This window comes from Lynx canadensis, chromosome E2 (assembly GCF_007474595.2).
Source record: "Lynx canadensis isolate LIC74 chromosome E2, mLynCan4.pri.v2, whole genome shotgun sequence".
NCBI classification, from domain to species: Eukaryota; Metazoa; Chordata; class Mammalia; order Carnivora; family Felidae; genus Lynx; species Lynx canadensis.
In genome coordinates, this window is record NC_044317.1 from 33,832,600 (window position 1) to 33,849,876 (window position 17,277).

At 39.9% G+C, this 17,277-nt stretch overlaps 1 protein-coding gene and 1 non-coding gene across 2 annotated transcripts in view; one reads left to right on the top strand and one right to left on the bottom strand.

Moving 5' to 3' along the window:
• The first annotated feature begins 2,088 nt into the window (after nt 1-2,088).
• The window catches only part of LOC115502903 (nuclear receptor coactivator 5-like), a 37,740-nt gene continuing 22,551 nt past the window's right edge, over nt 2,089-17,277 (top strand). The window contains exon 1 of the mRNA XM_032591272.1: nt 2,089-2,147. Coding sequence (XP_032447163.1) covers nt 2,089-2,147 — 59 coding nt within the window. The remainder of the gene's footprint in view (nt 2,148-17,277) is intronic.
• On the bottom strand, nt 8,003-8,211 carry LOC115503602. Its single transcript, XR_003965438.1, has one exon. It is a non-coding gene; the product is annotated as a small nucleolar RNA U3 (small nucleolar RNA).

A 17,277-nucleotide genomic window follows, 5' to 3' on the forward strand; every position in this document is an offset into this window, starting at 1 on the left:
ACAATTCCACTCCTAAGTGTATACCCAAGGGAACTGAGTACATGTTCACCGAAAACTGTTACACAAATGTTCCTAGCAGCATTGTTCATAATAGCCAAAAAGTGGAAACAACTCAAATGACCATCAGGTGGTGAATGAATGGACACTGGTATATCCACACACTGGAATATTATTCACCCATAAAAAGAAACAAATACTGAAGCATCCCACAACATTCCAAAGTATGCTAAATGAAAGAAGCCAGACACAAAAGAGGACATTCCATTTACATAAAATGTCTGATACACAATTCCAAAGAGACTGAAGGTACACTAGTGATTGTCAGAGGTGGGGAGGAGGGGAGCATAGAGAGTGACTTGGAATTTGGGGGAGGGAGCCAGTGATGAAAATGTTCTGGAATTACTTTGTGAATGTACTAAAAAAACACATAATGTACAATTTACCTTTATTTAAAAATTAAAAAAAATGTTTTTTAATGTTGTTTTTGAGAGGGAGAGAGAGACAGAGCCAGCGTGAATGGGGGAGGGGCAGAGAGAGAGGGAGACATAGAATCTGAAGCAGGCTCCCGGTTCTGAGCTGTCAGCACAGATCCCAACAAGGGGCTCGAACCCACAAACTGCAAGATCATGACCTGAGTGGAAGTCAGATATTTAGCTGACTGAGCCACCTAGGCACCCCTAAAATTTACCTTTACAAGGGTGAATTTTAGTGGTGCCTAGGTGGCTCAGTGTGTTAAGCATCCAACTCATACTTTTGGCTCAGGTCATGATCTCATGAACGTGAGATGGAGCCCTGTATGGGGCTCTGCACTCAGTGTGGACCTGGCTTATTAGATTCTCTCTCTTTCTCTCTCTGTCTCTCTCTGTCTCTCTCTGTCTCTCTGTCTCTCTCTCTCCCTCTCTCTCTCTCTCCCTCCCTCTCTCCCACTCTCCCACTCCCTTTGCACCCCCCTTGCTCGCACAAGTGCATGCAGACTCTGTCTCTCAAAAAAAAAGAGGGGGGGGAGATTTTATGGTGTATGAATTATATCACTTAAAATAATGGAAAAATTCCTTATTTTGGTGCTGCTCCTTCCTCTTTATTTTAATGCTTTACTGGTTCTCCCTTTTAGTCATAGACATCTCAGCATCTTTTTGGAGGTAGACAAATGCACAAATCAATTTGTTAAGGAAAAGGAAACCATCCTTGCTGGCCCCAAATTTGGCCTTGGACAGTGTGTTTTGGCTTTGCCATGTCTCCTTACCAAGCAGCACGTGGTTCTAAAGGAAGAGGGGACACCAAAGTGGAACTGAAATCAGTGAAATAAAATTCATATTTGTTTGTTTGTTTCATTACACATTGCCACCGTGAATTTTAGTTCATACTTACCAGTGGGGTTCTTGAGCAAACGGCCCGAGAACAAAGAATTCTTGAGACATCTTTGGTGCAAAAAGGTGATTTTATTAAAGTATGGGGACCCGTGGGCAGAAAGAGCTGCACTGGCGTTGTGAAGAGTGACCGGGTATATACTTCTAAGTTAGTGGGGGTTAGGGAGAATGTAAGTCTCTAAGGAATTTGAAAATAAACCTTTCAAGACTTTTAGGGGTGCTGTTAAGATAAGGTTAAGCTACTGTTAAGATAAGGTTACTTTTAGTCTTTAATAAAACAAAAACATCAAGGAAGTAAGGCAGCCATGAGTTGCTTGGCAGCAAGGTCATGCTCTGCGTGTTTCAGGTGTCAGTGGGCTGCAAGCTGTAAGGAGATTTAATTTAAGCTACATTTCTCTTGCCTTTGTTTCCCTCATCACTTACCTCTTTCCCTTTTTTCCAACCCATGAGGCTTTCTGCCAGTGCTTCCTGCATCATCTCTAGATTTTGCGTTGACTTAGACATTTTCTTTAGCAGAAATAGAGTTGGGAGGGCATCTCAGGGTTGTGATTAGCTGGTCTTCATTGTTGTGTTTGCTTGCAAATTGGTATGATGGGATTGCAGGGTGGGGGTTAGAGGCAAGCATTTCTGCTTGTAAAAGTTTCACAGTGCTAGTGATACTCTGCGAATGGTTTTCTAATTTATTCCTTAAAAAAAGCAATTTATCTTTCTAGGACTTAAGATGTCTTCAGTGGCCAGGCGTCGCAGAAGACAATATGGAACATCTTCAGTAGCTAAAAGGTAAAGTGAAATATTCTTAAAATATGTGTATTGGTCTTTAGATGTTCTCAGAGTAAAATAGCAAAATTATAGGAAGACATAATCCAGATATGAAGGTTTAATTTTGGTGATTGTTGTTGATTTTACTTTAAATTTTTTTTTAACGTTTTTTATTTATTTTTGAGACAGGGAGAGACAGAGCATGAACAGGGGAGGGTCAGAGAGAGGGAGACACAGAATCTGAAACAGGCTCCAGGCTCTGAGCTGTCAGCACAGAGCCCAACGTGGGGCTTGAACTCACGGACCGTGAGATCATGACCTGAGCCGAAGTCAGCCACTTAACCGACTGAGCCACCCAGGCGCCCCAACTTTAATTTTAGTTTATATAATTTAAAAAATGACGTTCTTTTAAATCTTCTAGTAGCAATTTACTTCTAGTAATTTAGTAGTAATCTAGTAGTAATTACTACTTCTAGTAGTAATTTTTTTTTCCAGCTTTTAATTTTGGAATATAGACTCCTTGGAAGTACAGTAAATTTGTTTTTAAATATTCAGACAACACTGAAATGCACAACACAAAGAAGTGCAAATTTTCTATGGTTTTCTATGGGGTTGGTGCCCCAACCCTGAGCATTTGCCACTCAGTATATGTTCTTTAGGCTTTTTGTTATATTGTTAGAAAAATCTGTAAACAAGCTAACCTCTTGATTTAAAAAAAAATTTTTTTTTAACGTTTATTCATTTTTTGAGAGAGAGAGAGTGAGTGAGTGGGGCAGGGGCAGAGAGAGAGGGAGACACAGAATCTAAAGCAGGCTCCAGGCTCTGAGCTGTCAGCACAGAGCCCGATGCGGGGCTCAACCCACGAACCACGAGATCGTGACCTGGCTGAAGTCTGATGCTCAACCTACTGAGCCACCCAAGCACCCCCAACCTCTCAATTTTTAAATATTGGAGGGTAGTTTGCAAACTTCATTGTATACTCAACATTTTATCTCTGTAATCACCAAAACAGATACCATCAAATCTTTGTACTTTTTTTCCCCCCTGCACTGTTATTTTTATACATTACGTGTAAGTTATATTATATATATATATTCCATGTATATATATATATATCATAAAAATTACCATTTTAACCATTTTTTAGATTATAGTTTAGTAGTACTATGTTCACATAGTTGTGCAACCATCATTAGCATTCATCTCCAGAACTTTTTCATTGTCCCAGACTGAATCTCTGTCCCTGTGAAACACTTACTCCCCACTTCCCCTCCCCTAGCCCGATCAGAATGTCCTTTTTAAAAAATTTATACCATCTCAGCCATTTTTAAGTATAAAATTCAGTAGTGCTAAGTATATGTGCATTGCCATGAAACAGATCTCCAGAACTTCTTCATCCTACAGAATTTAAACAGTACCTTTTATTTTTTTTATTTTTTAAAAATGTATGTATGTATGCATGTATTTTAGAGAGAGAGAGAGAGCGAGAGCATGCATGCAAACAGGGGAAGGGCAGAGAGATAGGGAGAGAGAGAATCCCAAACAGGCTCCACGCCCAGTAAGGAGCTTGTGTTGGGGCTCAATCCTACCACTGTGAGCTCATGACCTGAGCCAAAATCAAGATTCAGACACTCAATCAACTGAGCCACCCAGGCGCCTCTACCCCAGCCTTAAATAACCATCATTCTTGCTATTTCTATAAATTTGACTACTCTGGTGTTGAGTCCTGCCCAACCTATTGATGGTGATGCTCTCAGCTAGGATTGCCTGAGGCAGTTGCCTGGGCCTGTCTTAACCGCAGTGAGCCCCACTGATATTTCCCCCACAGGGGCCAGTGATGTGACTGGACTAATCCTTGTGGTTCTTATGACTGCAGGATGCACTTCAAAAATAATTAGGGAATTTGAGGAACAGAATTTATTACTCACAAGTCTTGGAGGGTACATGGTACAAGTGAGGTTGCAATTAGAGAGAGGGATAGAGAGGGGAGCTGGGGCTATGATTTTATTAAAGTCCAAGGGTGGGATGTCTGGCGATTTGTGGGGTCACTCATTATTGGCTAATTTGAAACACAAGAGCAGAAATTAGGGCATGGGAAAGTGGAAGCAGGGTCACTCAAGCGGTCAGTTATCTAAGTCACCCAGGACTTTCTGTAAGGGGAACTAAATGGGTGTGGGTGACCTAGTTCCTAATCTGATTGTTTTACCTAGTGGCTGTGTCATATACCTGGCAATATGTTTATTCAAGATGGCTATCTTTTAAAATGGGTACCTTGGCAATCAGAAGTTTAATGTCAGACATTTACTCTACATTTAGTTACCTCATATAAGTGAAATCATATAATATTTGTACTTTTGGGACCGACTTATTTCACTTAGTATAAGGTCCTCAAGATTCACCCATGTTGTAGCATATGACAGGATTTCCTTCCTTTTAAAGCAGCGTAATATTCCACTGTATGTGTGAGGGTTAATTTTGTATATTAACTTGGCTGGATCATGGGGTGCCCAGATATTTGGTCAAACATTATTCTGGATCCTTCTGTGAGTGTGATTTTGGATGAGATTAACATTTAAATTGGTGGGCTCTGAATAAGGAGCCCTCCAAAATGTGAATGGCCTCATCCAATAAGTTAAAGGCCTGATAGAATAAAGAAGATCCACCTTCTTTAGCAATTGAGAATTCTCCAAAAGACTGCCTTTGGACTTCATTTACCACATCACTTCTTGCTGGTTCTTCAGCACACTGCCTTCAGACTCAAACTGGAACACTGGCCCTCTTGGGTCTCTACCCTGCCAGTCTATCCTGCAGATTTTAGATGTGCCAGCCGCTGTAGTCAAATGAACTAATTCTTTATGATAAATCTCTAGGTATACATCCTATTGGTTGTATTTTTCTGGAGAACTAACAAATATGGTATGTTAAGTTCTCCATTCTTCCACTGATGGACATTTGGATTGCTTCCACTTCTTGCTAATTATGAATAATGCTGCAATGCACATGAATGTGCAAATATCTCTTAGAGAGATATTGCAGTTCTTTTGGATATATACTCAGAAGTGGGATTTCTGGATCATATGGTAGTTCTAATTTTAATTTTTTGAAGAGCTGCCAGACTATTTTCCTATTAGCTCTTGCACCATTTCATAATCCCGCCAACAGTACACAGAGGTTCCAACTGCTCCACAACCTCGCTAATACTTGTTTCTGTTTTTTTGATAGTAGCCATCTTAAAGGATATGAAGTGATATCATGGGTGTGTGTGTGTGTGTGTGTGTGTGTGTGTGTGTGTGTGTGTAAGTAAGCTCTATGCCCAATGTGAGGCTTGAACTCACAACCCGGAGATAAAGATTCTCATGTTCTACTGAACTATCCAGACAGGCGCACCTTATTGTGGTTTTGATTTGCATTTCTTTGATGATTAGTCAAATTGAGTGTCTTTTCAGGTGCTGATTGCCTATTTGTATATATTGTTGGAGAAATGTCTATTCAGGTCCTTTGCCCATTTTTGGATTGGGTTATTTGTTTTTTGTTGTTGGGTTGTAGGATTTCTTTATATATTCAGCATATAAATCCCTTATTGGATATATGATTTGTAGATATTTTCTTCCATTTTGTGTGTTGCCTTTTCACCCTGTTTGCACAAGTTTTTATTTGCACAAGTTTTTTTTATTTTGGTATAATCTAATTTATCTATTTTTTTCTTTTGTCATCCTTGCTTTTAGTATCACATCCAAGAAATCATTGCCAAATCCAGTGACATAAAGCTTTCCCTCTGAGAGTTTTATAGCTTCAGGTCTTATATTTAAATCTTTGATCCACTTTGGGGCATCTGGGTGGCTCAGTTGGTTAAGCCTCCGACTCTTGGTTTCAGCTCAGGTTATGATCTCACGGTTCCTGAGTTTGAATCCCACATTGGGCTCCATGCTGATAGTGTGGAGCCTGCTTGGGATTCTTTCTGCCTTCCTTTCTGCCTTTCTGCCCTCTCGTTCTGCCTTCCCCTTCTCGCTCTCTCTGTCTCTCTCTCAAAAATAAGTAAATAAACTTAAAACAAATTTTTAAAAAATGAATAAATCTTTGATGCACTTTGAGTTAATTTTTGTATATGGTGTAAGATCAAAGGGTCCAGCTTCATTCTCTTGTATTGGATGCTAGTTTTCCCAGCACAATTTGTTGAAAAGACTGTCCTTTTCCCATTGAATGGTCTTAGCACTTTCTAAAAATTATCTAAGCCTTACATGTGAGGGTATATTACTAGGCTTTCTGTTCTGTTCTTTTGGTCTACATGTCTATTTCTATGCCAGTATCACATTGTTTTTATTACAGTGCTTTGTAATAAGTTTTGAAATCAGGAAGTATGAAACTTCCAACTTGGTTCAAGATTATTTTGGTTGTTTTGGGTCCCTTGGAATTCCATATGAATTTTAGGATGGAATTTTCATCTATAAAAAGTCGTTGGGATTTTGGTAGGAATTGCTTTGAATCTGTAGATTGCTTCAGGTAGTATTGACATCTTAATAATACTAAATATTCCAATAAATTAACATGGGATATCTTTCCTATTGGTGTCTTCTTTAATTTCTTTCAAAAATACTTCATAGTTTTCAGTGTACAAGTCTTTTACCTCCTTGTTGAAGTTTATTCCTAAGTAGTCTATTCTTTTTGTTGATATTGTAAATGGAATTGTTCTCTTAATTTCATCTCATATTGTTAATTGTTAGTATATAGAATTGCAACTAGTTTTTGCAAGTTGATTTTGTGTCTTGGAATTTAGCTTAATTTATTAGTTCTCACAGGTGAGATCATTACCTAAGTTGAAATCAAGAGTCAGACGCTCAACTGACTGAACCACCTAGGCACCCCTTCTAACAGGTTTTTTAAGTTATTTTTGGTGCAATCTCTATAGGGTTTTCCCTACATATATAACATCATTCCATTAACAGAAATAATTTTACTTCTTCTTTTCCTATTTGGGTGCCTTTTATTTCTTTCTCTTGCTTAATTGTTGTGACTAGGACTTGCAGTCTTATACTGGGAAGAGATGGTGAGAGTGGACCTCTTTGTCTTGTTCCTGACCTTAGAGGGAAAGCCTGCAATCTTACCATTAAACATATTAGCTTTGGTCTCTTTCTATATTACCTTTATTATGTTGAGGTTGTTTTCTTGTATTCCTAGTTTGTAGAGTGGTTTCTTTGTTTTTAATTGTAAAAGAGTGTTGAATTTTATCAAAATGCTTTCTTCATCAGTTGAGACGATCCTGTGAATTTTTCCTTCATCCTGTTAGTGCAGAGTATCACACTGATAGATTTTCATATGTTGAACCATCCTTGCATTGAGGTTATGGTGTATAATCATTTTATTTATTAAAAAAATTTTTTTTAATGTTTACTTTTGAGAGAGAGAGAGAGAGACAGAATGTGAGCAGGGGAGGGGCAGAGAGAGAGAGAGACACAGAATCTGAAGCAGGCTCCAGGCTCTGAGCTGTCAGCACAGAGCCCGACACAGGGCTCGAACTCATGAGCTGTGAGATCATGACTTGAGCTGAAGTCGGACACTTAACCGACTGAGCCACCCAGGTGCCCCAGTGTATAATCATTTTAATGTTCTGTATATAATCATTTTAATCCTGCTTGTTAATATTTTTTTGAAGATTTTTCCATCAGTGTTTATAAAGGACATTGATTTATAGTTGTAGTGTCTTTATCTGGTTTTGGTATCAGGGTAATGCTGGCTTTATAGAATGAGTGAGAAATTGTTCCCTGCTCTTCAATTTTTTGGAAGAGTTTGAGAAAGATCTGTGTTAATTCTTTAAAGCTTTGGTGGAATTCACTGGTGAAGCCCTCTGGTTTTGGGCTCTTCTTTATGGGAGTTTTTTGTTTGTTTTTGTTTTCTCCCGCTTGCTCTCCCAAAGGAAGAGAAGAATGATCATCAACAGCAAAAGACAGCTGCAGAAGCAACCCCCAGAGCCACCTTCATCCTCAGGAGAGAATGCTATACCTCCTTCTCATGGTTTTGGGTACTCTACACATTCAGAGAAACTTCTGTAGTAACAAATTCTAGGAATGATCCCTGAAAGTATAGTCTTTTGTGGAGGTTTTAAATTAATGATTCAGTCTTCTTGCTCATTACATGTCTTTTCAGATTTTTTATTTGTTCATGATTCAGTCTTGGTAGGTTGTGTGTTTCTAGGAATTTGTCCAGTTCTTCTAGGTTATCCATTTGTGGTATATAATTGCTCATAGTGCTCTCTTATAATCCTTTTTTTTTTTTTTTATGTAAAACTGGTAGTAGTGTCCTCTCTTTTATATCTGATTTTAGTTATTTATGTTCTTTCTTTTTTGTCTTTTAGCTAAAGACTTATTAATTTTGTTGATCTTTTCAAAGAACCAACTCTTGGTTTTATTGATTTTTTTTTTTTCTCAATTGTTTTTGTAGTCTTTATTTTATTTATCTCTGATCTAATCTTTATTATTTCCTTCCTCCTAGCTTTGGGTTATTTGTTCTTTTTTCTAGTTCCTTTTTTTTTTTTAATGTTTGAGAGAGAGAGAGAGAGAGAGAGAGAGAGAGAGAGAATTCCAAGCAGGCTCCATGCTGGGAGCCCAGAACCTGATATGGGGCTCAAACTCACGAACCATAAGATCATGACCTGATCTGAAATCAAGAGTGGGATACTAACTGACTGAGCCACCTAGGTGCCCCTTCTTTTTCTAGTTCTTAAGTGGTAAAGTTAGGTTGTTGATTTGAGATCTTTTTAAATGTAAATGTTTACAGCTCTCCTTTTTTCTCTTAGCATTACTTTCACTGCATTTCAGAAGTTTTGCTATGTTGTGTTTTCATCTTCATTTGTCTCAGGTATTTTCTGATTTTCACTGTAGTTTCTTTGACCCTTTGGTGTTTAAAAGGAGGGGGGGAATTTCCCCATTTTTATGGATTTTTCAGTTTTTCTTCAGCTATTGATGTCTAGTTTCATTCTGTTGTGATCAGTACAAGATACTTTGTATGATCTCCGTGTTTTTATTTTCTATTTATTTATTTATTTATTTATTTATTTATTTAATTTTTTTTCTTAACATTTATTTTTGAGAGACAGAGACAGAGAACAAGCAGGGGAGGAACAGAGAGAGAGGGAGACACAGAATCTGAAGCAGGCTCCAGACTCTGAGCTGTCAGCACAGAGCGCCACTCGGAGCTCGAACTCACAAACCGTGAGATCATGACCTGAGCCGGAGTCAGTTGCTTAACCGACTGAGCCACCCAGGTGTCCCTGATCTCCATGTTTTTAAATTTATTAAGACTTGTTTTGTGACCTAACATGGTATATCCTTAAGAATATTCAACGTGTACTTGAAAAATGCATATTCTGCTCTTGTTGGGTTGAGTGTTCTATAGTGGTTGATGCCTCTTAATTCTTAAATCTATACGTTCCCTCATCTTTTTTTTTTTTTTTCTAATATTTTGTTGTTATTGAAGAAGCAGGTCCTTTGTTTTCTAGGGTTTCCCACAGGCTATGCCAGTTGCCTCTTATGGTGTCATTTAACTTGTCTTTCTGCCTCTTGTATTTCCTGTAAATTATAGGCAGATATAGATGTGTGACAGGATTCAGGTTCTTTTTTGGCAACATAATTCCATAGGTGATATACACTTCTATTGAAAAGAACCTAATGCCTAGTTGTTCTATATATGTTGTTAGCAACCATTGATTTAAAAAAAAAAATTTTTTTTTTAACTTTTAAAGTTCATTTTTATTTATTTTGAGAGAGAAAGAGAGCACAATCAAGGAAAGGGTAGAGAGAGGGGGAGAGAGAGAATCCCAAGCAGGCTCTATACTGTCAGTGCCGAGCCCAACGCGGGGCTTGAACTCATGAACTGAGAGATTGTGACCCGAGCCAAAACCAAGAGTCAGGCCCTCAACTGACCGAGCCATGCAGGCACCCCAGCAACCATTGATTTTTATCTGTGTCCATTCATTTACTGGTTGTTGCAGGATGTTAGATAATTTATTATTTGATTATTCTCTCATTATTTATTAGGTGGACTACTCATATAATACCCCCTTGTAAACAGTTTGGTTATTCTCAGATATGGTTCCAATTGGAAAGAAAAATCATTCATCTTTAGAGTCCCTTTTAATTAAAAAAAATTTTTAATGTTTATTTATTTTTGAAAGAGAGAAAGGGACAGAATGCAAATGGAAGAGGGGCAGATAGAGGGAGATACAGTATCCCAAGCAGGCTCCAGCCTCTGAGCTGTCAGTACAGAGCCCAATGCTGGGCTCGAACTCACAAACCCTGTACCACAAGATCGTGACCTGAGCTACAGTCGGATGCTTAACCGACTGAGCCACCCAGGTGCCCCTTTATAGTCCCTTTTAAAAGGAAAATGCACAACATTAAATGTATATATTATTGTAAGAAGGTTCCCTAATTTCAGATATGAAAAAGTGCAAGTTTTACATTTGAGAAAAATACAGTAGTGGTGGTCATAATTGACCTTGAGTAGCCAAGAAACAGACAAATGATGAAAAACTATTTCAGTTATTAAAGAAGGACGGGATGGGTCTAGTACATTTTATTTACAAAGGCTTATTGGAAAAAGCTTAAAGTGGGGGTGCCTGAGTGGCTCAGTTGGTTAAGTGTCCAACTTTGGCTCAGGTCATAATCTCATGGTTTGTGAGTTGGAGCCCCCCCATTGGGCTCCATGCTGATGGTGCGGAGCCTATTTGGGATTTTTTTTCCTCTCCCTCTCTCTCTCCCATGTGTGTGTGTTCTCTCTCTTTCTCTCTCTCTCTCTCTATCAAAATAAACTTTAAAAAGAAAAAGCTTAAAGTGAAATCTTTGGCACTATGTGTGTATGTGAACTATCTTATATGTTACCTGTATGATATGTGAGATATCTTACATATCTAACATGTAATATGTTTTGTTTATATACATGTAATATATCAATATATTGGGATTTACATGGAATATATAGAAGAGTAAAAGCACTAGAAGTAATTTTTCCATGTTTATGCAGCATATTCTAAGGAAGAGAGACACATGATCTGGCAGATAGGAGTGCATTGCTGGGGAGGTACATTCCAGAAGTGACTGGTATGTAGTGAAGAGAGCATTTGACTGAGGGTCAGGATATTGGAGTTAAGTGCCGCCTACTGTTTACCTTGTTACATTGGGTTTTGTTAGCATGTGTTGAATGAATGGATAAACCGCCCTCTTTGTTTCCTTAACATTAGTTTACTTCCCTATAAAATACAGAGGTCTCTGTCTACCCTACTGAGTGTAGCCAGTACAGATGGCATAGTGGATATAAAGATTGTACTGTTCTGTGCAGGTGTTGTATTGGCGGGGGGAGGAAGTCAAATGTTCTATGGTGGAAGAAGTCAAATGTTCTAGGTTCTAGATTGGATGTCTGACTCTTTATTACATGTTAGCCAAACAGTCTTTGGATTTCCATTTTAGTTCTTTGGTTACTTGTTATCAGGAGTGAGGGAGGTCTAAGTGTTCCGGTCACTGAAAGATATGTTGAAAATTAATGAATTGGTCCTTGAACTTGGAAATTGGGATCTGTGGGTTGGATTGTTGTGAACTTGTTTCCTGGACCTGATCACACCTGTGTGATTTGGGAGACTATCTGGCTTCTGAACCTGCAAAGCTGAAGACCTATGCAGACCTTTACCAAAGTCAAGATTACCTCATGGGGCCTTTCAGCTAACCTGGGCTTTACTGCCAACCATCTGAAAACTGTTGCGATTAGATTTTTCCTGGGGAAGTCCTGGAAAAGTTACAAAATCAGAAGTTATAAAATCAGAAATTGCTTATGAAGATAAATTCCCTATTTTGTATTCCCGAAATATTTTTTAGTGTCTTGGGATGATATTTTCTTCATTAGTGTAATCTCTCTCCTTTTTTTTTTTTTTTATGTTTATTTATTTAATTTTGAGAGAGCAAGTGAGCACGCATGAGCAAGGGAGAGGCAGAGAGAATCCCAAGCAGGCTCCGTGCTGCAGCATGGACCCTGACAAGGGGCTTGATCTCACGAACTGTGAGGTCATGACCTGAGCCAAAATCAAGAGTTGGATGCTTTTTTTTTTTCTTAACGTTCATTTATTATTGAGAGAGAGAGAGACAAAGCATGAGCAGGGGAGGATCAGAGAGAGAGGGAGACACAGATCCGAAGCAGGCTCCAGGCTCCGAGCTGTCAGCACAGAGCCCGACGCGGGGCTCGAACTCACAGACTGTGAGATCATGCCCTGGGCCGAAGTCGGACGCTCAACCGACTGAGCTACCCAGGCACCCCAAGAATTGGATGCTTAACCGACTGAGCCACCCAGGCACCCCCATCATTAGTATAATCTGAATATGGTAGAGGATGTGCATACCTGCACACATGTTTATGTGTATATATAACGTTTCTAGTTACATTAATTCATGAAAGTAGTTTCCACGAGTTAAGCATGACCGTGCAACTGCTTTGAAGAGTGTGGCACTCACTCCAGTACTTCCAATACTGGAACCAGGATTCAATACTTCCTCCAGTATGATCTTAGGTTCTTTTTGCAAATGCCCACAGGACCCTGAAAGAATTAGAATATATTCGTTTTCTAGGACCTCCATAACAAAGAACCACAAACTAAGTGGCTCAAAATGATAGACATTTACTCTCACAGTTCTGGAGGCCAGAAGTCTGAAATCAAGGTGTTGGCGGGGTTGGTTCCTTCTGGAGGCTCTGAGGGAGAACCTGTTCCATGCCTCTCTTCTAGCTTCTGGCCGGTGTAGTCAGTGCTGGACATTTCTTGGCTTGGAGCTGCATCATTCCAATCTCTGCCTCTGTAGTCACATGGTGTTCTCTCCCTGGGTCTTTGTGTCAAATTTTCCTTTTATGTCCAAATTTCCCAATGAGACTGGTGTTTGGATTAGGATCTACCCTAATCCAGCATGACCTCATCTGGATTACATCTACAAAGACCCTGTTTTCAAATAAAGTCATAGTCATGGGTACCAGGGGACACAATTCAGCCCACAACAGAGAGTAAACTGAATGTTTAACGTGGCACTTTGAAATTGTTTTACCTTGGAGGAAGTAACATTCTTACTGAAGACTCAGGTCACATATCCTATTGTCATATTGTGTTTGAGTTTTGTGGAGCAGGGGACGGTACAATAGATAGTTCTTGAAGTTTAAGGTCATGCTCTTTTTACCACAGAAGAGGAATCTGAAAGCACTGGGTACTTTCCATTTTGTTAATTTCTTTTTTTTTTTTTTTAATTTTTTTAATGTTTATATATTTTTGAGAGAGAGAAAGACAGAGTGCGAGCTAGGGAAGGGCAGAGAGAGAGGGAGACACAGATTCCGAAGCAGGTTCCAGACTCTGAGCTGTCTGCACTGAGCCAGATGTGGGGCTTGAACCCATGAACTGCAAGATGATGACCTGAGCTGAAGTCTGATGCTCAACTGACTGAGCCACCCAGGCGCCCCCATATTGTTTTTGAATCACTTCGTTTTTTTTCCTTAAAAAATTAAAACTTTCAGGGTACCCGGCTAGCTCAGTCAGTGGAGCATGTGACTCCTGATCTCAGGGTTGTGAGTTTGAGCCCCATGTTTGATGTAGAGATTGGTTAAAAATAAAATCTTAAAAAAAATTTTTTTAAAACCTGTTTATAGCAGTTTTTACCATTTGTGTTTGTTTTTTGGGAATGTCCTTAATTCCCACTAAGAATGCCTCTTAAAGATGGTATATGGTATAATTGAGTTCAAGATCTGGGTTGCCTTTGTAACTTTGATTGTTTTCTTAGTTGTGTGCTTTTTTGAAGGCTATAAGCCCAACACGGGCTCGATTTCACAAACCGTGAGACCATGACCTAAGCCAAAACCAAGAGTCAGATGCCTAACTGACTGAGCAACCCAGGCACCCCATGAGGGCTAGAATTTTAAAATCTTATGTAAACTTGTCCTTAGGCCTGTGGGGTTAGTATTGATGGACTCTCTTATTTGAGGAATTGAAGCCTTCTAAAGTGTTCTGTAAGTCTTTAGAGCATGCTATTTACTGGGCTCTGGGTGAATCGAGAAAGGACACATTTTGAAGTTCATGCTTAGCAGATTTTAGGTGCTCAGCAATTACTTATCAATAAATGAAATTGGATTCTTATTTAGTTGTCCCTGAGCACATGTTGAAAGGTTGCCAAACAGGTATAATGAGTAGGCAATCCCTGATATCTTTAACTGAAAAGATACTAAAGAGGAAGGATTGAGTTAAAAACAGAACCATCTAGGGGCGCTTGGGTGGCTCAGTCTGTTGAGCATCTGACTCTTGATTTCAGGTCAGGTCATGATCCCAGGGTAGGGAGATCGAGCCCCCTGTTGGGCTCTGAGCTGAGCGTAGAGCCTGCTTAAGATTCTCCTTCTTGCACTCTGCTTGCTGTCTCTCTCTCTCTCTCTCTCTCTCTCTCTCTCAAAAAAAAAAAAAATAGGGGCGCCTGGGTGGCGCAGTCGGTTAAGCGTCCGACTTCAGCCAGGTCACGATCTCGCGGTCCGGGAGTTCGAGCCCCGCGTCGGGCTCTGGGCTGATGGCTCAGAGCCTGGAGCCTGTTTCCGATTCTGTGCCTCCCTCTCTCTCTGCCCCTCCCCCGTTCATGCTCTGTCTCTCTCTGTCCCAAAAATAAATAAACGTTGAAAAAAAAAAAAATTAAAAAAAAAAAAATAGAGTCATCTATCTGATGTGGCAGGGTATTCATGTCTCTCCATTTATACACAACCATTCATAGGGTTTTCTAGCACTTGGGGCTGGTTTCAGGTGATCAGTTAAAGCCTAAAAAGTATTTGATTTGACCTAAAAGATCTCACTCCTGTTTGTCACCTGCTAGATGACTTTTGATTACTGGTGTCAACATTTTGTCCTTTTATTTTTTTCACTTATGTTTATAGAAAGGATGTATATAAAGATGCAATAAAATATTCAAGTTGTTGACCCAAATAAACACTGTTATTCAGAAAAAGCTGTTGAGGTTGCTGAGAATGAGTATGGGCTCCCAGGTTCCTTGTGGGCAACTTGAAGTGTTGGACGACAGTGTTTGATGGGTCCTGGCTTCTGGGTATGGTGGTCACAAAACGCTGAGGACGTTCTAGTTCTGGTTCCTGTAACTGGAAAGTTACCTAACCCCTCAAGACTTCATTGTTTTCATGTGCTAAATGAGAAGGGTTGGGCTCTATGAAACCTGAAGGTCTGTGGAGTTTTAGAGTTAAAAAATCATTCATTTTAGCAAATTCATTCTATAGTTATTCATTAAACACTCATGATGTGGCAAGTTCTGTTCCGATTGCTGGGGAAATGGTAAACAGAGAGATAAAAATCTCTGTCTTCTAGAAGCTTACCTTCCTGCTTGGGATGAGTTGACACAAATAAGTAAAAATATGTAGTATGTGACCAGTGCTCCTCAACACTGTTGGGTCATCAAAAACAAGGAAAGTCTGAGAAACTGGCCCAGCCAGGAGGAGCCTAGGGAGACCTGAAGACAAAATGGAATGTGGTATCCTGAATGGGATCCTAGACCAGAAAAAAAGACAGTAGTAAAAACTGAGGAAATCAGAATAAAGTATGGACTTCTTTCAATAATAGCATATCAGTATTGGTTCACTGGTTATAACAGATGTACCTCAAGTGTAAGACGTTAGTAATAGGGGAAACTCAATGTAGGTTATATGGGAACTATCTTACATAGTACTGTCTTTATAATTTTTCTGAAAATCTGGAACTGTTCTAGAAACAAAAATAAAATTTGTTTTTAAAACGTGTGTGTGTGTGTATGTGTGTGTGTGTGTGTGTGTGTGTGTATGAGTGACATGGAGAAAAGTGAAGCTGGGTCAGAGGGGCAGGGAGCACAGGTTGTGGGGAAAGTGAGGGGGGGCCCCACCAGAGGCAGTGACAATCGGGCAAAGCCCTGGATGGAAGTGAGGGAGTAGCCATTGGGTATTTGGGGTGAGGGGGTGTGTAAGACAGAGGGACCTGCAAGGGGCAAGGGCCTCCTGGAACGAGCAGGTAAAAGGCATGCTGGTTGCCATGGGGGGAGCTCCCCAGGAGTGGAGGTGGAAACAGAGAATTAGGTCAGAAAGGTGGGGGCTGGGCATTAGGAATCTTTTAAGTTCGAGTCAGGACTTTGGCATCGACTCTGGACCAGATGCGGGCAAAGCCATGGGCCTGGCCTTCTTCCCTGTGGCATGGATCCCACATCACATGGCCCTCCTTTCACAGGCTTCTGAAAGTTACCACTTGAGGGCCTCGTTAGGCTTTAGAGCAAGGTTTGGAAACTACAGCCGTGGGCCAAATCCTATCCCACTGGGTTCTCTGCAAAGCTGTACAAAGGTGAGCTTGTACCTTTTCCCTCCCTCCTCTCCGTGAGGTTGTTTCATACATTCATAGACAATTTGTAATTGTTTTGTCACATTTTGTATTCCACCCTGGGATCCTCTCGACTTCCTAAATGATTTGTTAAAATCTGCATACATTAAGGTTCACTCTTTATGCTGTGAAGTTCAGTGGGTTTTGACAAATGCATAGTGTCACGTATCCACCATCACTGTATCATGCAGAATAATTTCACTGCCTGGAAAAAAACCCCGTGCTTCACCTATTCAACTCCATGCTGTCAAACCTCCGGCAACCACTGATCCTTTCACCCATCTCTATGGTTTTTCCTTTTCCAGCGTGTCATATAATTGGAACCATATAGTATGCAGCCTGTTTAGACTGGCTTCTTTCACTTAGCAGTATGCATTTAAGATTTATCCAAGTCTTTTTGTGGCTTGGTAGCTCTTTTCTTTTGATCACTTAATAATACTCATTGTCTGGATGTGCCACAGTTTGCTTATCTGTTTCACCTATTGAAGGGCGTCTTGGTTGCTTCCAGTTTTGGGCTGTTATGAATAAAGCTGCTATAAACATTCATGTGGAGGTTTTTGTGTGGACATACGTTTTCAAATCAGTTGGGTGTGATTGCTGAATCACAAGGTAACGCTGTGTTTAGCTGTGTATTCACTCTGCTTTTGAGACTATCATAAAAGAAGCCTATGACTTTTTTTGGTTTGGGTCCTTTGACAGTGCCATGGTACTACTCTCTTCCTATTTCTGGAGGCTTGATTGAAATTTCTCCAGAGGAGC